The 21870-nt window shown below is 32.1% G+C and overlaps 11 protein-coding genes across 11 annotated transcripts; 4 read left to right on the top strand and 7 right to left on the bottom strand.

The window, feature by feature from the left end:
- Position 1: 1 nt before the first annotated feature.
- ELE39_003762 (uncharacterized protein) lies at positions 2 to 2437 on the bottom strand (the record flags this gene model as incomplete). Its single annotated transcript, XM_067346789.1, has 1 exon — positions 2 to 2437. The coding sequence occupies one exon, from the start codon at positions 2435 to 2437 to the stop codon at positions 2 to 4; it is 2436 nt and encodes an 811-aa protein (XP_067200563.1).
- Positions 2438 to 3066: 629 nt separating this feature from the next.
- Positions 3067 to 5751, top strand: ELE39_003761 (DNA replication licensing factor MCM4 like AAA+ ATpase; the record flags this gene model as incomplete). The annotated part of the gene is made up of 1 exon (XM_067346788.1): positions 3067 to 5751. The coding sequence occupies one exon, from the start codon at positions 3067 to 3069 to the stop codon at positions 5749 to 5751; it is 2685 nt and encodes an 894-aa protein (XP_067200562.1).
- Positions 5752 to 5771: 20 nt separating this feature from the next.
- ELE39_003781 (protein with 2 Efh domains) lies at positions 5772 to 7043 on the bottom strand (the record flags this gene model as incomplete). Its single annotated transcript, XM_067346808.1, has 1 exon — positions 5772 to 7043. One exon carries the CDS (start codon positions 7041 to 7043, stop codon positions 5772 to 5774), a length of 1272 nt encoding a protein of 423 aa, XP_067200582.1.
- A 338-nt stretch (positions 7044 to 7381) lies between these two features.
- Positions 7382 to 9634, bottom strand: ELE39_003780 (uncharacterized protein; the record flags this gene model as incomplete). Its single annotated transcript, XM_067346807.1, has 1 exon — positions 7382 to 9634. One exon carries the CDS (start codon positions 9632 to 9634, stop codon positions 7382 to 7384), a length of 2253 nt encoding a protein of 750 aa, XP_067200581.1.
- A 605-nt stretch (positions 9635 to 10239) lies between these two features.
- On the bottom strand, positions 10240 to 11949 carry ELE39_003779 (uncharacterized protein; the record flags this gene model as incomplete). Its single annotated transcript, XM_067346806.1, has 1 exon — positions 10240 to 11949. The coding sequence occupies one exon, from the start codon at positions 11947 to 11949 to the stop codon at positions 10240 to 10242; it is 1710 nt and encodes a 569-aa protein (XP_067200580.1).
- A 103-nt stretch (positions 11950 to 12052) lies between these two features.
- ELE39_003778 (RNA phosphotransferase) lies at positions 12053 to 12817 on the bottom strand (the record flags this gene model as incomplete). The annotated part of the gene is made up of 1 exon (XM_067346805.1): positions 12053 to 12817. One exon carries the CDS (start codon positions 12815 to 12817, stop codon positions 12053 to 12055), a length of 765 nt encoding a protein of 254 aa, XP_067200579.1.
- A 319-nt stretch (positions 12818 to 13136) lies between these two features.
- ELE39_003777 (steroid reductase like intregral membrane with 4x transmembrane domains and an ubiquitin domain at its N-terminus) lies at positions 13137 to 14066 on the top strand (the record flags this gene model as incomplete). Its single annotated transcript, XM_067346804.1, has 1 exon — positions 13137 to 14066. The coding sequence occupies one exon, from the start codon at positions 13137 to 13139 to the stop codon at positions 14064 to 14066; it is 930 nt and encodes a 309-aa protein (XP_067200578.1).
- Positions 14067 to 14442: 376 nt separating this feature from the next.
- Positions 14443 to 16157, top strand: ELE39_003776 (CLL-associated antigen KW-2; the record flags this gene model as incomplete). The annotated part of the gene is made up of 2 exons (XM_067346803.1): positions 14443 to 16079; positions 16142 to 16157. The coding sequence occupies 2 exons, from the start codon at positions 14443 to 14445 to the stop codon at positions 16155 to 16157; spliced, it is 1653 nt and encodes a 550-aa protein (XP_067200577.1).
- Positions 16158 to 16283: 126 nt separating this feature from the next.
- Positions 16284 to 17763, bottom strand: ELE39_003775 (zinc finger protein; the record flags this gene model as incomplete). Its single annotated transcript, XM_067346802.1, has 2 exons — positions 16284 to 16734; positions 16787 to 17763. The coding sequence occupies 2 exons, from the start codon at positions 17761 to 17763 to the stop codon at positions 16284 to 16286; spliced, it is 1428 nt and encodes a 475-aa protein (XP_067200576.1).
- Positions 17764 to 18265: 502 nt separating this feature from the next.
- Positions 18266 to 20284, top strand: ELE39_003771 (eukaryotic translation initiation factor 3 subunit 6 interacting; the record flags this gene model as incomplete). Its single annotated transcript, XM_067346798.1, has 1 exon — positions 18266 to 20284. One exon carries the CDS (start codon positions 18266 to 18268, stop codon positions 20282 to 20284), a length of 2019 nt encoding a protein of 672 aa, XP_067200572.1.
- Positions 20285 to 20501: 217 nt separating this feature from the next.
- Positions 20502 to 21509, bottom strand: ELE39_003760 (transcription factor IIIA; the record flags this gene model as incomplete). Its single annotated transcript, XM_067346787.1, has 1 exon — positions 20502 to 21509. One exon carries the CDS (start codon positions 21507 to 21509, stop codon positions 20502 to 20504), a length of 1008 nt encoding a protein of 335 aa, XP_067200561.1.
- Between the last annotated feature and the right edge of the window lie 361 nt (positions 21510 to 21870).

The raw sequence follows: 21870 nt of genomic DNA, 5'->3' as shown, positions 1-21870 counted from the left end.
GTTAGTTATTTAGTATTTCATATAGTTTAATATAGCTAGGAACTTTCTTTATTGCATTAATATATTCTTCAACATAGTTTTCAGATCCATGATCTAAGTTTTCGAAAAAGTTTGAGAGTAGCTTTAGTATTTTTGTTAACCATGTATCAATATCCGTCAAATATTGAGATGCTATTATACTCGGGTCAATTCTATTAGCTGCTGATCCTTCTATATTCTTCTGTGCTAATTTTTGCAATGAAGCAAGCTGATGTTTGGATGAAAGAATTTGTTTTTCACAAATATCAAATATTTCTTGAAATATTTCCTCAAAAGTACTAAATAAGATATTGTAATATAATTCTCTAAATTTTTGTATCGCATTGCTACTTAAATCTGTAATAATTGATTTAATTGCATTTAAGGAAAATATTAGAAACACTTCAATAGGTTTTGTTGTATTCTCAATATAACTACTTGGTACTCTTTCACTAGTATCAATCTTATCGTTGCTTTTGCTTGAAATTGATGTTGTAGTAAGTCTATATAGGCAGGGGACTGCTCTGAGTCCTGATTCGAATATTCTTATTGTTTGGTTTTTCAAATAAATACTAATCGCATTAGTTAGTGGTTTCAAAATATTTTCATTAATATGAGTCAAATAATCTTGATTAATCAATTCATCTTGAACCATTAATTTAAGTTGATCAATATCCAAAACGTTTTCAAATTCAGATAAATCAAATATCTCCGTGAATCCGAACTCACTTTTTACCTTATCAATATGAAAGAACAACTCGTTTATAAAATGAATCTTTACCCATTCTTCAAAGGAAATTGCATCCATTAATACACAGCAAATATGTTCTGGTTTAGTTTTTGAAGACCAGATTGAATTGCTTTGGCGACTTTTTTCGGAAAAGTTGCTTAATTCTGTAAAACTCAACAAATAACTTGAGTAGTCATATAATAACAATAATGATGAATAAAGGCAGCGTGTAAATAAAGGAACCAAATATCTTGAAGGAGGTAGAGGGGTGTTGCTGTGAATTGAAGAATTTCCAAGAATCCAACGTATTTGACGTATTATTTCAATTGAATACTTTAACCAATACTTTTTATTATCATATACGTAAACCTTTGAAAATTCTACTGGTTCATTTCGAATATTAATTCTTCTATTAAGAATATTTCTATAAATTAGATTCCAATAGGTTCCAAATTTCCATTTTTTTGAATAATTATTGATAAAATAGTTTTCTCTGAAACAAATAAGGATTCTTAGCCTCAATTCCTTTAATTTATTTGCTGGAATTCTGTCAGATTCATAATTTATTAAAATTTTTTCATTCTTCTCAATTAGAGATACAATAGAGTTTAGTTGATGAACAAATAAGTCCATTGGAGCAGTTGGAGAAACTATATGTTCAGAATATTCACCTTCTACGTACTCTAATAAAAATAACAAAACTCCCTGAATATGAATATCTATTATAAACATCAAATATTCCGTATCATCATAATTAAATAATGAAAATACAATTTTCTTTATGAAATGGGCCAATTTTTCACCTTGAATAATATTCTCCAAGTCACTTATTACATTAGAAAACAAAAGTTTGTCATCTTTATTGGTATTAAAATTGCAATTGCCAATTATTTCAGCTTCAACATAGCTCTTTACTTTAGATATGAACTCATCCTTCAGATTGAGAAGGAAGATACATTGAAACAATAGATTACTGTTTTGCATAAAGTCTTCTGTTTCCGAAAATTCACTATCGCTGGCTTTTAGTATATTGTTGGATGCTTGAACAACCAATACCTTTAATTCATCGGCGAAATTATTACAAATTTCAAAACAGTCATTATAATGCTTATTGTTTACAAGTTCGAAGCCGAGTTTTGTGTTTTTTTTAATGGTTTGATATATTGTATCAATACTTTTCCTGATCTTTAATAACCTTAATATACAATAGTGAATTATTCTTATTGATAGAAATGAGGTGCTTGTTTCATCCTTATTAAATTGATTTTTTGTAATTATGAGTATCTCCCTATATCTTTTAATTTCGTCATGGCACATTTCAAATAAATTCTGTTCCAGTTTTTTAGTAAAAAGTAGATTATGGTTATTGATCTTTGAATTAATTTCCTCAGAATATCTTTCAATAATAGATGTAACTTCATTTACGCTTGAATCAATTTTCTCTTGAAATTGTTTTATACTTGGTAAATAACTATCAACCAGAGGTAGTAGATCGGTTGAAATCAATGAATAATCACTATAAGCAGTGTTCAAAGTATCGGTAATAGATTCATCCTCTTCTATAAGCATATATTCTAAAGTTTCATGTAGTCTATGTATTTCAAACTCCCTTCTATAGTTATCTATCAATGCCTCTGCATTTTCGAAGTTTTCCAGCTTAATTATAGAAGAACTTCTCTCCTTCACCATTGTGATACAGTCAACTACAGCTTAATCTACCTAAGTCTTCAGCACTAACCTACATACGATATTTCCTCTCTTCCCTTATGTACACGTAAATTATTAATTAAACGAAAAATTTGCTTTTAGCGCGTCAAATTAAAGAATTATTTAAAAAAAAATATAGACTAACTCAAAATACATTCAAGCAGACTGGGTTATTCCAAAAAAATATTTAGATTTTGAACATGTGTAATTATTGAGCAAAGTCCATTAGTTTTAGTTTTAAAAATTTCATTTAGGTTTTATATATTCAGGCTAATCAGCATTAGGCAAATTTCACAGTAGGAAGGAATATAGTACAAATATTAGGAAATAATCAATTGATTAATAGGAGGAAAAAGGGGTTCAAAATGCTTCTACTATTTTGTTAATTTTTAAACATCAAATTTGTTAATTAGAAAAATGTCATTGTTCCCACACTAAAGCGGTATTCCTCTATGTATACCTAAATACCCCACATAACAGGAAAATACTTCCTATCCAAAAAAAGAATTTTTAAATTTAAGAGCCTTTCAAATAATCGAGTTACTGAAGCTTTCCGAGCTATCATTTGTTTGGAGAAACTTCTGTTCGTTATAACACTAAGATAAAAAAATATGGAAGATGAAAAAAGTATTGCTAACAGTGACGGGATTATGCTTGATGCTTCTATGAGCGCAGCGAATGACGGGTATTCCCAATTGGATGGAAGCTCAATAGGCCAAAGCTTAAGAACGATTGGGAGTGCAGGAAAGCTTTCAAGAACGGATTTAGGCGATACAGCCAGGATAAGGGGTGAACGTTATGCGTCCAGTTGTAATGCATCTTCTTTGAATGAGTCAGAAATAGTAAAAAAACACTTAAACAGTGTTGAAATTGGGGGTGAGATTGAATTCAAGGAGTTATTTTTAACTTTTTTAAAGAGTTATATTGCAAAAGACGGGGATGCAATTGCAGAATACAGCACTTCAAAAGGGAGCAATTCAATGATAGATAGTGGAACATCAACATATATGAGCCTTTTGAAGAAATTATTAGAGGCGCAGCTAACCGTTGAGGGTGGAAATGATAACAAAAATGAATCCCTCTCGTCTGGATATAGCTTTGATATCAGCTTGAGACATGTTGAAGATTTTAATAAGGGTCTTTATTACACTATAGTATCGGCTCCAAGTGATGCAATAGTGTTTATGGATGAAGTTATTGAATCTGAAATTGAGTCAATTCTAGGTGATGATTTCTTAAAAGAATTTGCACTTCCAAAAGTACGTGTATTTGATAATATCAATATTTGCAATATGAGAGAAGTAAATCCATCAGATATTGAACAGCTTGTTAGCATTCGTGGAATAGTAATTCGTTGTTCAGATATTATCCCAGAGATGCAAAAGGCAGTATTTAGATGTACCAGTTCTTATAACGCAAATGGTTTACACACAAACTGTGACCATAGAGAGTACCGTTTATTGATAGGGGGAGAGATTGATGAGCCTAATTTGTGCCCTGTTTGTAACAACAACTACTCATTTGAGCTTATGCACAATTTGTGCCAATTTTCTAACAAGCAAATATTAAAAATTCAAGAGCTTCCCGATACCATACCACCAGGCGAGACTCCACATACAATTTTAGGTTATGTGTACGATGAAATGGTTGATTGTTGTCGCCCCGGAGATAGAATCGAGTTTAATGGAATAGTAAAGGTATCTGGAGTTAGGCAGGTTGCTAAAAGAAGGCAGTTAATGTCGGTATTTCGAACCTATATCGACATTTTACACGTAAACAAAAACACGTGTAGCATGCTTTACTCTGTAGTTGGTAATTCCGCTGGAGAAATGTCGGAGGTAGAAAATGGTGTACAGTCCATAGATGGCCAAAGCATTAGTTCGGCTGAAAAAAATACTTTTTTTACAAAGGAAATGATAGAGAAATTCCACGAAATGTCCAAGGATCCAATGCTTTATGATAAACTCTCAAGGTCAATTGCTCCAAGCATTTGGGAGAATGATGATGTGAAAAAGGGTTTATTGTGCCAGCTTTTTGGAGGAAGTAGGAAAAACCTATTGAAGGCAGCTTCCGAAATGCTGGCTGGTCCAGATAGCCAGAGTTACTCAATTTCTAACTCTTTAGAACATCGGCACGCAAACAGCTCTTCCCTTAATAGAAGTGAGATAAATATTCTCCTATGTGGAGACCCAAGTACTGCGAAGTCCCAGCTACTTCAGTATATCCACAAAATTACCCCAAGAGGTTATTACATTAGTGGGAAAGGTAGCTCCGCTGTTGGGTTAACAGCGTATATTACAAAGGATCCTGAAACTAAGGAGATTGTGCTGGAAAGTGGAGCACTAGTTTTGAGTGATAGGGGTATATGTTGCATTGATGAATTTGACAAAATGGATGATTCCTCAAGAAGTATTTTGCATGAGGCAATGGAACAACAAACAGTAAGCATTGCAAAAGCAGGTATTATCTGTTCACTAAATGCAAGAGTTGCTATTCTTGCCTCTGCAAATCCAATATCAAGCCGTTATGATCCCAACAAAAGTGTTGTTGAAAATATCAATCTTCCGCCATCGTTGATGTCTAGATTTGACCTTATTTATTTAATGCTTGACAAGCAAAGCGAGGAGTCTGATAAAAGGCTTGCAGAACACTTATGTGCACTTTACACATCCTATAGCTCAAAAGAAAAACCAACAAATTCAGTCATTTTTGATAAAGTCACTCTTTCTAGGTATATAAGCTACTGCCGTCAAAACTGTAATCCGAAATTATCAACTGATGCATGCAACAAGTTAGTGCAGAATTATATTTCAATGAGAAGGCAAGGTGCTAGTGGTGGTAGCATACAGAGACAGAAAACAATCACTGCTACTCCAAGACAACTGGAAAGCCTAATCCGTATTTCTGAATCTCTTGCCAGAATGGAACTTTCCGAGTGGGTTAAAGAGTCGCACGTGGACGAGGCAACTAGACTGATGATGTCTGCGACCTATAGCGCACTAGTTGACCCAACCACAGGATTGATCGACATGGAGCAACTGACTATTGGTTTTGGAGGAAGAGAGAGAATGATTCAAGCGAAGATAAATAAAATATTGCTTGAGATTCTTGGCAATAATCCTGATGGAATCTCCAAAGATGGAATTTTCAACAAAATTCTGGAACAACTTAAAACAGGCAATTCAAGTGAATTGAACCAATTTGATTATAGAAAGGAGTTTGATGCTTGCCTTGACACTTTGGTAATTGGCGGAAGTATTAAAAAAATTTCAGGACAGAAGTACAAACTATCATAAAACTTAAATTAGGAACTTCGTTAAACAGGATTATCCCTTGAAGGGAACTCTACCCAATCGCTATACTTCCTATTTTGACATTTTTCTAATACAACATCTGTATTTTTACTTATTTTCGGAATTTTCTTGTCAATATTCGTATCTTGGCTTATTTTCCCATTTTTAATATTTATAACTTTTGGAAGATCAAAATTAGATAACAAATTATTTGTTTCTTTGAGGAATTTAATATCTTGATATAAATAATTAATTAAATCCCTGTTCTTTACTATTTCTGAGTACTTATCATTCAAATTCTGGATGAGGTCTTTGTGCTCAGCCATCAACATTAATTTTTTCTCGCTTAACTTAACAATTTGTTGATCATCGCTATCTTTATAACGTATTAATACATCTTTAGCCAGTTTAAAATCTTCAATTTCGCAGCTCAACCTCTGAATTTCACTGTTTAATTTCTCGAATTCGTTTTTCTCTGGAGTAAATTGGGATGAATTACTTTCTCTGAGCTTGGGAATATTGCCATCATCTTTTTTTTTAGGCTCACTCCTTATTTCTATAATTTTATTGATCAAGATTAACATACTTCGCTTAGAAACCCCCGAATTAATATTAATATTTCTTTTCATGGAGGCCTTAGCTAGAGTGTTGAAGATCGTAAACTCGGCAGCTGAAAGCTTTCCATCCTCATCTAAATCGGAGTAATCCCAAATCTGTTTCAGTTCTTTCTGAGAAAGAGTTGAGCCTATGAATTTGTTGAAAATTGTAATTCCATCAAGAAATCCACTTTTATTTTCATCCAAGTCTTTAAAGATTTTCAGGCAATCAGAAATATGCAAGGCATCTGAAAAGTATGAGTCGACTAGACCATTCACATCCTCCTTATCAGCCTTAGCAGACTTCTCAATTTCCTCCCAAAACTTTGAAATGTTAAAATACGCAAGCTTTAAAGGAATTTTTAATAGCATTTTTTTGTTTGGGAGAATTTTTTCATGTTGATAAAACGAAACTAATCTGCATGCATTCCCAAAATCCGAAAACTCCAGTATTCCTTTATTTTCGACGTCAACTATTTGCCATATATCATGAAGAATATCTTTAGGTATACCTGAGGTTTTTAAAAACCTGGCCGTAATCATTCCAAATTCCGGAATATCATGATCATTATTCGGTTCTAATTCTGTAGGAAATTTGTCACTGAAGTGCTGAATTATTTTATACCATGTTTCGTAGCATGTCAACTCTTCACTCGTGAAATTTAACAAGCTATTTTGGCTGCTAATCATTAAATTCATATCTAAATGTTAAGAGCATAAAATATTAAATTAGCAAGTTGGAATTTTGCTAAAATTCATAAGATTTAAAAATAACCTGACTTTATCGAGGAATAAATATCATAAACCACTTTGAAACATTCCTCTATTTATATTTTAATTTTTATTGCCATTAAAATAAATATTAATTAGCATGTATTCTCCCCCCTCCCCCCACATAAACCTGTGCAAACGAATTACTTTTAAATAAATCTTAAAAAAATATTTAGAATACTAATTAGTTAATTTTCTAATACTATTTTCCTAGTAAGAACCTAATTAACTTTACAACTTCTAAATAGATGCCCCTAATTTGTTTTTTATTCAACATTATTTAAGCTGAGGTTTAAATTCTCTAAAGAATCATTGTATAATTCATCGTCTGTGTCCTCTAAAAATGCATCATATTCATCATTATCTTCTGAGCTGAATTTGAGGCTTCTTATTATAATATCCTTTGAGTTCAATGCAGAGCTTCTTTCTGAAATTAAGGTCACGATTTGCGAAAGCTCTTTGATAATTATGCAACGCTCGGACATAAATATTCTTTTCCATAAATCAACGAATTTGAATTGACTAGACGAAATCCACCCACAAACTTTAAAATGAGGCGAAGGTAAGTATCTTCTTCGCGATATGTTTGTCCAGTTGTATGTAGAGACATCAGAGATAATAGATAATGATGAAATCAGGCTAGAACCAATAGAATAAATTATATCTTTTCGTTCTTGGCTTATTTGATTGTGAGTAGAAGATTTAGAAGTATCCTTCGAAGATTTTTCAGAATTAGATTCTGTGATAAATATTTGGCACAAGCTTAAGAAACAATCAGAAAATACAGATAATATATTACTAAGAGCTTTTTGCAAAAATTGAAATGTTGATTTATGTATATTTTTATTATTACCGTTGATATTTTTTTGTCTTAAATATTTTAAGTAAATTGGAATTATTAAATTAAGCAATGTATTCATTTCTGATAAAATCAATACCATCTGCTCATTTGTGAATTTATTATTAATAATATAATCAATTTGTTTTTCCCATTCAATTATGCATTTCCTTAATAGTAATTCAAATGTAGGGCAAACAATCTCAAGAATTCCTGATAGTTTGACATTCTCATTACTTTTCAATGGGAATTCAAAGCTTTGTAAAATAATTCCAGTTAAACAACTTATTATTGCTTTTGTTTGCTCAGTCAAAGTAATAATTTCAATTGATTTGATATCACTGTATTTCTCATCCGAATTTGAATCAGAGTCTTCAGGACCAGGTTTTGAAATTGTTATTTTAGTGAAGCATGTTCTATTGGATTCTAATGCAGTAATTGATTGAGTATTATCAATCGAAATTTTTGTTGATTTTGGAATTATTTGCATTAAGGTCACAATAGTTTTATTTAAATGATCAGTATCAAACGTTTTTTGTAGAAAAGGTATCATATTAATAAATGCCTTTTGATAGCCAAAATAATTACTGGAGGTGGCATCATTTATCACACAATTATTGTCAATATTTTGTATACTTGTAATTAAGTTACTTAGTAGGTCTAGAGCATTATTTTTGATAAAAACTTCGATTAGTTCCTGTAATAATGGAACGGATTCTTTAATAATTAATTCCTCTCTTTTTGCACAAATTTTTTGTATTTTTCGACAATTTTCGCAGTATCTACAGGAACATCTAGTGCTTACCATACTATTACTTTGTGTTAAAAATAGTTTTTGGAGCCCAATTTGTATTAAAGAAGGCATTATGTGTCTATTTATTCCGGGACTTGTACCGATTGTTGGTAAATATGTTATTATCTGAATCAGCACAAAAGTACATTCCCTGAATTGCATTAAAATTTTGGTATTATCATTTTCAATATTTTCCTTTTGCTCAAATACAAGCTCTAATGTATTTGAAATAATTGTCTCAGCAACGAGACCAATAATTTCCCAAGTAGAATGGTCAGTGAGTGCCTTAACCATATTGGGAACTATTCTATGTGCAGGGCAGCTACGTATTGCGACTTCAATATTTTTTAGTGTTAACAATAAAATGGAAAGGCCTTCACTCTTCTCAAACTTATTAAATGATTTAATTGCAGAATACAAAAAGCGAAAATGAGACTGGAGAAAAATTCCCATATACTTTAACTCATTTGATTTCCAATTTACATCAACATAATATCTATGCCTTTCAGTTAAGAAGAAAATGAGCATTGATATTTCTCCAATTTCTTCATCGAACGACTGCAATGTAAATGATGAAAGTAATGAAAGCTGCTCAATAATCAGACTCGGAATTTCAACTTCTTGTACTTCAGGGGCACTACTATTCATTATTTTCATATCATTTTCACCTTTAACTTTTAGAAATTCACAGCAGAATTCAAATGCACCACTGTAAAAGAATTCCTCAATTAATTCTTTGTCATTGCAGAGAGATAGCAACAGTTCACAAATCAATGAATATGAATCCTTATAATTTTTTCTCTCTAGCAAACTTTTGCAATTCTCTACAGTTGATACCATATAGTCAAATCTTGCTCCTCTGCATTGCTTTTCATAAACGCCTGTCATCCTCCCAAATTACTTCAAAAATAAATAATTACGTCTTAGTGCAGCGATTATATTTAGACTTGTTGTTTATTTATATTAATATTTTGTAAATAGTTTTTAGACAGCGCAAAATAATTATTGCACTGCTTATTCCCACATAATGCAATAATGTGCACTAATTGGTGACTGGAATATTGGCGCCTAAACTTAATGGAATTAATCAATTACAATAAGAGATTGTTTTTAAAAAAATTACAAATTTAATACTTATTTTCTAATAATCCATTTAATTAATTCCTTAAAATGAATTGTGTAGTTTTACTATTTTTTGCATTACCAAATTTAATTTTTAATAAATTACCCAATGACATTATTGCAATGAGTTATTATTATACTCATTGAAACAGCCATTAATAACCTTAAATAATAAAAAAAAAGTGGTAGACGGTTTAATTAAATGCTTATAATCTTTATTTGTGGGCTGTTTTCCTGCCATGTTAATTTTAGCGATGAATTCTTTTTCCACAATAGTATACACTAATAAGCAAACCGCAGATAATTTAAACAAAAGAAATTTACATGATTACAAAGTATTATGTACTAAATAAAACTTAAAAATGTGAACACTAATTAATACTAAGATTATTCTCGGATGATCTAGATTCATCGTTTTTTTTAAAATGAGCTCTTAGTTTATTAAACCACTTTGAACTCCCAGTTGATTTGGTGTCAAATTTATTTATCCTTTGCCGATGAATAAATGCTAAATCGTCACTTATCCGTCTAAGATCGTATTCCACTTGAGCAAGTGTTAATCTCTGGCATGGATTGAAGTTAAGACAACCCCACAAAAGCTTTTGGATTTTGTTGTTCAACTGCAAAGTTTGAGGATGAAATCCAATTTTAGAGTTGAGCTCTGGCATTATGTCTTCTACAGATTGGTTTCTTCTTCCAGAAAGAGAGTTCATCACATTATCTTCTTTAACCCTTCCAATAAGTGGTACAAAATCACCACAGGAATTCCATTCACACAGACAATCAACTGAGTGCAAAATATCATTGTCACAAGAAACCAAAAGATCCTTACCTCCAAAAATACTCGAAATTAGTAAACCAAGAGAAAAAACAATGGATGGCATTCCAATCCTTACAATTAAATTTATTTCCTTTTGAATAATTAAATCTGTAATGTTATCTTGATTATTTAAAACACTATAAACATTGTTGTTTTTATCTTGAAATATTATATCACCAGAGTAAATTAAAGGTTGCCATTTGTTTACAATCCTTTCATTAAAAGCGTTTTTTAAAATATTAGAGTCAAAGCTATCGTAAATAGTCTGTATTTCGCCCATTTCCATGGGTTTGCTTTCTCTATTTTTCCTTAAGAAGCATTCAATAAAATAGGAAATTGCTATTTCAGGACTTAAATACTTATTTTTACAAATATTGAGTATTGGATATAGACAATCTGGATTCCCATAAGTCGAGTATTCAACGATATCTAAGTATGATTTTTCACCAATATCGGTAATAGTTATTTCATTAATATTCAAAATACTTTCTTCTATGGACCTTTCTATGTCAAGAAGAATTGAGTCAGTTGAAAGAAAAATGGGTAGATAAAAAGTATTGCAAAATACATTTCTAATAACTGAAATGTATTTAATTACCAAATTGATTAGCCCAAATATGTGATTTAACCTAGTGTCAATTAAAACATTCAAGTCAAAGCAGCTTCCTGGAACCATTAATGAAGATAGGCTTCTTCTAAGGGGCATTTCAACTCCAAGTGCCAAATATGTTCCCTCCTTCCCTATCAAATTACATTCCTCAAACCAAAATATTTTAATAGTTCTCCAACTAGTTTGCAAATTCAAGCTATTGTTGATATTACGATTTGTTGGGCTCAGTGGATATTCATAGTATTTATTAATTTCTGGTTTTTCAAAAAAACGAATACTGGATTTCAACATCTTATATTGCCTTTCAAGGAGTTTAATACCCATATTATTTTCTCTATTACTGAAATCTCCCGGATTTTTTGTGATAAATATCATTATTGATTCCGTTTTAGGGTGTAGGCAAATGCTTTCTTTAATTACTTGAATTCCTTCTGATGCTGAAAACTTAAACTTTCCTGAAATTGTGCAGTCCCTTCCCTCCCAACATTCTAATTCATCATCAAAAAAATATGGATTTCTGTACCCATCCAGTTTTGACATTAGGCAAACATACTTTGGAGTTTTTAGATTTACTTTAATTACTTGGCTTTCATCATAAATTTCTCTTAGAGATTGCAATGCTTTCAGCTCTACTATCTGATTTGCTTGCATTATTATTTTCTTTCACTGTACATAGTTATTATTTTGGGATTTTTCATGCATATTTATGAAATTCTGAGAACATAATGCGGCAACAAATTTAATATAAATAAAATTATAGAACTGAATTAACAAAAAATCTAATTATTTCAGTAGTTCTATGTTCATCATTGATATTATTTAATAAAATTTCCCCATTTTTTATATCAATGCAAAAAAGAAACATGGTTGGGTCAATTAGGCCTTGGCAATTGCCTCTAGTTAAAACCACTCCATTATCTGATAAATAAAATTTACATTCAGAGTTATTAGTAATACAATTGAATATATCAATAAAAACTAATATTTCGCTGGTTGATCTGATGCCTACCGTACACTTATAGTTGCACATTTCTTTAACGATTTCTTCAATGCACATATATTCAGAAATCTTCGAACCTTGTTTTATACATTTTAATTTAAAATTGACAGCGGAAACGAAGTGAATATGCGATCTACTCATACGGCTTAGCCCATTTTCTTTAATATTGCTCCATCTGTCGAGATATGTGCCATGCACAATTATCCTCTGAATAAATTCTGAATTTTTGTCAATTTCAAATTTATTTAGTAGTTTTTCATCTTCTATAAATGAAAGAGAATGGCCTTGGTTGGCACGGATCAGATTCTTCCCATCTTCTTCAATCACTTTAAATCTGCCTTTAGGATCATTTTCTACAATGTAGTATAGTTTTCCAAGAGTAATATCAGCTTTTTTCAAAATCTCATTAACTTCCACAAATCCATCATTTCTCATATTTAATCCAGTCTCAGCTGGATCCCCATGTCTAAGTAGCCAAGTTAACTTTTTTGAGATAACTACATTTGAGGTCTGTGGCATGTATCTGTTAATCTAATAAATTTAATATTTTTATCTAAAAATATGCACAGATTACCATTTCCCCATTAAAATATGGCATTTTATTGACAAGCAAAACAAAAAAAATTAAAGCCGCTAAAGACCTTACGGTACTTGTAGACAAATATTAATTTCCCTCAAATGATGAGTATTCACAGAGTGGCGCCAATAAATTACTGGCAAAAGCCCACTATTAAAACGCAAGTAATGAGGCGATTTTAACACGAAATTTTGAGAATAAGGCACAAACACAACTTGGTGAAGAATTATTTGTTTAGTTCCTTTAAGTTCTTAGTTAATTATGGATATGGATTCAACAATAGGGGAATCCCAGTCCGATTCAATTATACGGATATATGTAAAAAAACGTAGTGGGAAACATCTTGCAGTATTAAATATAGATAAGGATGCTACTGTTGGTGATTTAAAGCTACAGTTTTATGAAGAGCTTCACTACTATCCCGAAAGACAATGGTTTAATGTTGCAAGCCCAAATGGAGAGGTGCTTAAAGAAGGAAAATTAGAGGATTATGGAGTAGAGAATGGTGCCACTTTGTATTTCAAGGATTTAGGTGTCCAAATTTCATGGAGGCTAGTGTTCTTTATAGAGTATCTTGGCCCGATTATAATATTTCCAATTTTTTATTTTTTTCCAACGTTAATTTATGGGGAGCCTGCTCCCCCAAAAAGTATTTCTCAAAAACTTACCTTTACTTTGGCTCTATGCCACTATATTAAAAGAGAAATTGAGACTTGCTTTGTTCACAGGTTTTCAAACGCAACTATGCCTATTGTTAGACTTCCAATAAATTGTTTCCATTATTGGTTTATTTTTGGTGCTTCTGTTGGATACTACACATTTCATCCAAAGTTTTCACCTCCAGAATTTTCCCCAGTAACACTATACTCAATCGCCGCTTTAATGTGCATCTTTGAGTTTTTGAATTTCAACTCTCATTTGGTATTGAGAAAATTGAGAGATAGAGGTACAAAGAAAAGAGGCATTCCATATGGTTCTGGCTTTAATCTTGTTTCATGCGCCAATTACTTCTGGGAAACACTTTCATGGATATGTTTTAGCTTTATTGCAAACTGTGCTACTTGCTGGTTTTACACTTTAGTTGCCTTTATCCAGATGGCACAGTGGGCATTAAAGAAGCACAGGAATTATCATAAAGAATTCGCTAACTATCCAAAACATAGAAAGGCTATTGTGCCTTTTTTTTTGTGAAATACCAAATTATACAGTCTTATTAATAAGTATTAATTATTAAGTTAAAACTTTAATGGTTATAACAATTATAAATATTAGTTTTTAATTTATATTATTTTGATATTTTCCTTTAAATTAACTCTAATAATACATCTGAGTATATGCGTGAATTGTTTTGACTCTTCCCCAGGTTACTAACTACTTAATTGATTTATTCATAGTTAATAATTAACTAATTGGTAAGGAGTAGATATGACAAAAATTTGCTAAGGAAAAATACATGTCAATCGAATTTTGGCGGTATTTTTTTCCAGATTTGACATTGTAATTTTTCCAAATGCAATGTAACTACATAAAATAAAAAGAAAATAAATAGATTATAGCTTCAACTATAATGGATTTTAGTATAAAAAAAAGGAAGAGAAAGAAGGCTTTACAAAGTGAAAAAGAAAACGAGTTGATTTTTCTCCAGAGTGAATCTGTAAAAAATGTAGAATCAAATTTGAAAAGTTCATTTACGAAAAATGAACTGGTAATAATTAAAGGGGAAATGAGTTCTTGGATAACTTTAGTCTCAAACTCATCACTTTTTCCTTCAGGGATTGAGAATATTATGGATTCTATGGGTAATAGGGAGCTATTCAGAGGAATAATCATTACAAGAAGGATAACAAATTTACCAATTAGATATACAAATATGCCTGGATCGATCATACCCAATTTATGCACAAATTCACTATACTCTATTTCTGAAAGGTTTCCTTGTACGCCACTTAATTCAGAATTTGAAAAAGAAAATAGTGAAAGAATTCCATTTGAAATTGAAAATTCTTTTGAGAACAATTCTGAATTAGAAGAAGCTCTTTTTGGAGTAATAGATAGCTCAGAAAATCTTGCAGAAGGGAATGAATTTTTGATTAATAAGAAAAGAAAGAAAGAAGCAAAGGTTAATGTTGATTTCTTGAAACAAAAGCTATCAATTTTTCCAGGTAATGTTGGAAGAGAGTATCTTGTATTTCAAAAATATGATGATGGGGCTATCTTGGATCGGGACGCAATAATGGATGCAACTCCTGAAGTTCTTGCTCAACACATAGCTAGAAGATTAAGAGGCTGCACAGTATTAGATGCATGCGGAGGAGTTGGCAGTAACACAATAGCATTTTCACAACATTGTAAACGTGTGGTTTCAGTAGAGATTTCCAACTCTAGAACTCTTATTTGTAAACATAACTCGCAAATATATAAATTGTACGGAAATCAATCTTGGTTTGATGGCAAGGTCAATATTGGAGATGAAAGTTGTATTGATACAATTAGAGAATCTGGCTCACCTACGTTACCTTTTAATATAGCTCACTCAATTGATGAAAGTGATAGATTAAAAATGTACTTTGATCCTAAAAGTAATATAGTGTTTGTTAATGGCGATATTTTGGATTTTTGTGATTGGTACCGAAACCATAGCCATAAAGAGTATAATGACACATCATCTTCAATAGTCAAACAAGTATTTAGGGGTTTTGAAAACTTCGAGTGGGCATTTGCCTCTCCTCCATGGGGAGGATATTCTTACAATGGGGTTAAGCATTTTAACTTAGATAATAATTCAACATTAAACTACAAAGAAATGATCATCAGACTTTCTTCAATTGCAAATAATATTGCGTTGTTTTTACCTAGAAACACAAACTTATCGGAATTTTCAGGTTTACTTTCTATTCTTGGGTTTTATGCTATAGAAATAGAGGCAATTCGTGATACGAGGTTTAACTACATATTGGGAATAGTTTTGTATTCGGTAAGAACTCAATCCAAGTTTAAATTGCAATATTTATTTGGCCAAAATATTGATTCGATTAGTCAGCCGATTTCAACAAAATTAGTATCTTTTGCCGAACATATTTTTAGAAAATCAAAATTTAATAGCGATGAAAGTATTAATCAACAAAATATACCAAAGCCTGTGATTAAGAAAATATCAAAGTTTGGAAAAAAGATTGAGAAGTTATTAAAGAAAATAGGGTTGGAGTCAATGATGGCTATTACATATTTACTCAACTATATATTGCACAGGGATGATTATTACACAGACCTTTACCTATCTGATTGTTCAAGTAATTTTTTTCTAGTAGCTGGTAGTAATCAAGATATAACTCAAACTGAAAGTAAAAAAATAAAAAGAAAATACAAAAAGTATATAAAAAGGATTATTAAAAAGCTTGAAAATAGAAATTAATTCTCAGATTCAGAGTAATTCTCTACCTTAATGTCATTGATTCCAAGACTTTCATTTTGATCATCAGTGCGTTGGTACTTTTCTGTTCTCAACTGCTGGTCATCGTGGATGAATTGACCATTAACTATACGTTTGCCAATAAAGCTGTGATCAGCTGCATCATCTATAATTAGAGTAAACTTTTCCTTTTTTTCTAGCAAGTTTTCTAGTTTTTCAATGACTTTTTGGAAACCTTTCTTTTGTTCAGATGTTGCAGAGTCACCTTGGAAAGTAAAGCAATCTTTCAAGGAGTCTGTAATTTTAACAATCATACCCTCAACAGTCGTAAACAGTGATCCTAAAGATCCCATTCCCATTTCAAGTTCAATTTCAGGAATCTCAATTGAAGCAGTATCACTTTTTAAAATGTCCCTATTTAAGTCTAGCTCGTTTTCAACAGTCAAAATCCTAAAAGAACAAGTGTTAATTGAAATAATTTGGATTAAATAGATAAACTTACCATTTTTTTGCAAGCTCTCCATATGCACCTGAAGGTTTTAATTCATTAGTTTTAATTCCACAAAAACTGCAAACAAATGCCATAATAAGACACCTTCTAAACCCAGGGATATCTATTTCACATACATCACTCTCTCCATTATTACCACAATTTGGACATGGTACATCGAACTTAATACGGTCATCACTATTGCTCATTTCACCTTGGTCCTCAATACTCTTATTTAGGTCGATATAATGAGGAATTAGGTGGTCGGGAATATCGGCTCCTTTGCTGAATGTAGTGTTTGGATTATCTTTTTTTGGTTGGTATGTAGAAATACGATGACTTTCCTCATCCTGTAGATTCTGAACTCCAAAATATCCCATTTCTTCCAACTGCTCTTTTGTTCGGTCATAAAGTTTTCTTTTCATATTATGATCAACAAGAGGTGCAATTGGATTTTGGATAAAGCTATTTCCACTTGGATCATCTAGTTTAATAGTAAAAGGAAGTCCCTTACCTTCTAGATATCCTTTTAAATTATTAATAATATTTTCAATCTTTCCACCTACTTGTTGATCTTGAGCAATTCTTGCTTCTTGGTTAAGCGAAAGACCTTGGATGGTTTTTGTAATTATACCTTCAATAGTTGAAATTACCCCCTTTTGAGTAGATGGAGGAATGTCAAGCTCTTGCTCCAATATTGAAATGGTCGCGAATTCTGATTTGACAATTTGTCTATCTAAGTCGGAAACACTCGTTACAACCAGCTCAATACACTCGCCCTTATCTTGCAAGACACCTCCTGATTGGATCTCATTATTTTTGAATCCACAGTGTGGACATTCAAATGACATTAATATTACTTCTCTGAATTGTGGAATGGATGTAAGTAAAAGTTTTGTTTCACCTTCTTTATGGCAGTTCATGCAAAGTGACTGAATAATGGTCAGGCCCGTGTCATCATCTCTATTGTATTCAGAACTTCCACCCATTTTCGAATATCTTAGTTTATGTAGTCTTTCTTTAACCGAAGAATTACCCAAAAAACAGAAATATTTGCGCGCCACAAAAAAAACACTCAAATAACAGAAAAAAGTTTATTGAAAAGACTAATTCTGTTACTAACAAGATTTAATTGTTTCAAATCAGCTCCAGATTCAGTAAAAATATGTATGTTAAAAACTAATAATTTATTATTGACAAAAGATAAATTTGACTAAGAGGGAGAAGTTATGGAGAAATAGCTTGATATTAATAAAGAAATAAAAATATTTGTTACTTGAATTAGAATTAATTCGGATTTTGGTAAATGAGTAAAAGAAAAAAGAGGGAAAATGATTTGGGTAAAATTTTTTCATAGTGTCTCGAATCATTAAAAAAAAAATTGGAGGTTTACCGCACTTAGTTTTGATTCTACACGACGTTAAAATTCTATGTATCACTTTCATTTTTATATTTGGTGAGATAATAATCTTTAGCAAATAATTAATTAAGATGTCTTTTCAAATTGTCCCAGATCAGTTAGAGGAGGTAGAGGAAGACGTGAATACTGCAATTGCAGTTGCTGTGTCAACTAGCAGAAATGCACTTATGGAAATCGGTATTAATGAAGAAGAAGAGGAAACTCCAATGTCTCAAAGCACTAATATAGAAAGCCAGATTCAAACTCAACAAAGTTATAACTCAGACACATCATTTCCAGATGAAGTGCAGTCTTTCTTAATTAATCTTAACGATTCTATTTCAAGACGTGATGTTGAAAGAATTCGATATTTTTATGAAAGCTCACATAGTAGTCTAACTTTTAAATATTATATGAAGTCCCGATGGCCAAACCCATCAGTAGTGGAAAATTTAATTGATAGCTTTAACAGTTATTCTGAGCTGACCAAACTCTTATATATTGAGCAGTATTATCGTCACATATTTGCTAAATTTCCAAACCATGTTAAGTGGATAGATAGAGTCTCATCATGGAAGAACTATATTGCACTGTTTAATTATTTATTATCAAGGGGGCATTCTAGCACCGAATCTCAAAGCACACAGATACCGAGTTCTCTTAAGGAGTACTTTGAAAGTAACAATTTAAGTACACATTGTGATCGAGAAGACGAAATATGTCTACCTCCAGAGATGATTCACGGTATTATTGACGAGTTTTTGTATCAGTTCCAGGACACATGTCGATACAGAACAAGAGTGGCACATTTAATATCAATGAGCGAGCAGAATCAAAATGAGGGAAGAACTGCGAAAGTAGACCAAGATGTTTGGAGATGCGATATTATTTTCCAAATATTCCAGTCGTTTGTTGACTTTAGTGAAGTAAGAACGCTAATGAGTGCAGATAGTGCACTTTCCCAACAGGAGCAGTTACAGGCCTTAAACTCAGTTGATTTAATTCCTATTAGGTATCAGCTAGGATATTTCTCAATTCTTGGGTTATTGAGGTTACACGTGTTACTTGGAAGCTACCATATTGCAATTGAAATTTCTAATGGTGTGGATTACCAGCTTTTCCGCCCATTATTATGGAAGGTTCAAACCGCTTATGTTTCTTATTTGTATTATTTGGGGTTCTCTTATATGATGCTACAAAGGTACATCGACGCTATCCGAATATTCCAACAGAGTACTGTTAGTTTCACGTCAAGTGCAATGAATTCTAATAACTCTTCGTCTCATTCTTCTCCATACCAACATGATGCCATAGGGAAGTTTGTAGATAGAATGTCATGGTTGATGCTATTCTGCCAACTTCTCTCTTATGGAAACAGTTCCAACTTTAATAGAATCGAGGAGTCTTTATCACATCAGAATGATAGAAAGTCATCACCTTCATTTTCCCCACTAGGGCCAGACACTTCAAACTGGAAGGAAATGCTGTCCAAGGTATCTCCTAGATTTATATCCCCGAGCGTGCCTTTTATAAATCCAAGAGATCATATAGTAAAAGCCGACCAGAATGAACCTCAACAAAGGCAGATGCAGACATTTTCACCCCTCATGCACCTCTATGAGTTAAGTTCGATGATTAGGTCTTTCACAAAGCTTTACAACAATCTTAATGTTGATACTTTGGCGAGTTTAATGCATATTGCAAAGAAAAATGGCAGTATGAGATCTCGTGAGGTGATCAAATCTCGAAATAGCGGATCTGACTCTCAAACCACTGAATCATCCAATACGCCTTCAATTACTGACGACTTTGAGGTACAGGAGCCATCCAGCATTGCAAGGTCTCAAATAATTGCAATTAAGAGCAGATCAGGGCGCCAAAAGATTTGGAAGGCAGGAGATTTACATTCTGGTGAGTTAGTTCCATTAAACGGCGATGTGGACTTACTTTTGGATCTAGATACGATACACATCATTGAAGGAAAGCAGGTTGACAAATTCTTTGGGGATATTTTTGCAAAGCAAATTCTTAAGGCTCGCAACTTACTTAGACATATTGACTCATTAACAAGCAGAAGTTCGGACTCATCTTCCAAGAAGGAAAAGGTCTAATTACTCAACAATCTATTCCCCCAGAACATCCTGGGTTTTCAGTAGGTATTTCCTATTAGACTATTGTATATGTTTTCCTATTCTAATAGTTTTTTTTTAATAAAGTGGGATATCTCTTAAAATAAACAAAAATTAAAGCTTCAAGCTATTGATACTATAAAAGTTGATAATTTGAATTAGTTACTTCTATTTAAGTTCTATGTAGTGTCGAGCCAAATTAAAAAGGAATAGCATCAACGTATAGTGGAGGGTAGTGGGGAGTTCCGGGTATCGTTAGATCGCTGTGAGATTCGTCCATTGTAGTAATTCCACTACAATGGTCATTTATTATGTTATCGTCTTGGAATTCAGGATGGCTGTTTTTCATATGACGAATATAAGGAGTTCTGTAGCCGTACTTCTTGGGGCATAAGTGGCACTCGTAAGGTTTGCTATTACAATGTGAAACTTGTATGTGTTTTCTGACATTGCTCTTTGAGCTATAAAATCTTCCACAATCAGGATATGGACACCTATATGAACAATCAATATCACTATCTTTATTTTCCGCAATTGTGTTATTCAGTAGAGGGTCATTTTCATTATGACCTACATTGGCCTCATTAGGCAAGGTGTAGAGGCACTGATTCTGCGAATTATCATTATTTATTATACACTGATTCTGGTTAATAATGAGAGGTTGCGGCTCATTAGATGAAGACCAGTGCTTAGATTTAATGTGTCTTACTAAACCAGGGTATGAAAGAAAAGCCGCAGAACATAACATAGGATCAGCTCTGCAAACATACCAACATTGCTTTGAATTACTATCTTCTGTACGATTAGGGAATGGAATTTCAGCAGTAAGATGTTGCCTGAGAGTATGCCTCTGAAGGGAAGTAGCAGATGGAAAGAGATTACCGCAAACTTCGCAAATATATGGTGTATCATGTGACCTTTTGATGTGTCTTCTCAATGATGTCGGACTCATAAATACACTATTGCAGGACGAACATGGATAACTCGCTTTTTCTTCAATCGAACTATGTACCAACATCATATGACGGCGTAAGTGGTCACTTCTTCCAAATGCTTTTGAACATTCATGACATTTAAAAAGCTTTATTCCAGTATGAGTTTGAGCGTGACGCTCTAAATGAGACCTTCTTTTAAACGATGCATGACATCCAGGATATCCACAAGCGAATAGTCTTGGAGATTTCACATCTACTGCTTCTGAAGACATTACTCTTCATAAATAACGAATATTATCTTATTCTACTTTTGTTGCCAACTTTTACTCAACTGTTTATTCACAAAGCGAACCGCTTAGATAAACTCGTTTAATATCACGGAAAAGAAAAAAAAGTAATAATTATATATTAATTATTGGCGGCGTCCTATAGCCACAATATTTTAATTATTCGCTCCACTCCAGCGACTTTGTATATATGTTTGACTATATAAAAAACTGGAATTGGCCACCTGGCGCCAAATTTCAAGACACATTTTAAAAGTTAATTTATATTTAATTAAAGTACTAGGAAAAGATATATATATAAATATAAATATATATATAAATATAAATATAAATATATATATATATA

The sequence above is a fragment of the Cryptosporidium sp. chipmunk genotype I genome (genome assembly GCF_004936735.1).
Source record: "Cryptosporidium sp. chipmunk genotype I strain 37763 chromosome Unknown contig_88, whole genome shotgun sequence".
Classification (NCBI taxonomy): Eukaryota; Apicomplexa; class Conoidasida; order Eucoccidiorida; family Cryptosporidiidae; genus Cryptosporidium; species Cryptosporidium sp. chipmunk genotype I.
This window is presented reverse-complemented; position numbering and strand designations above follow the sequence as displayed.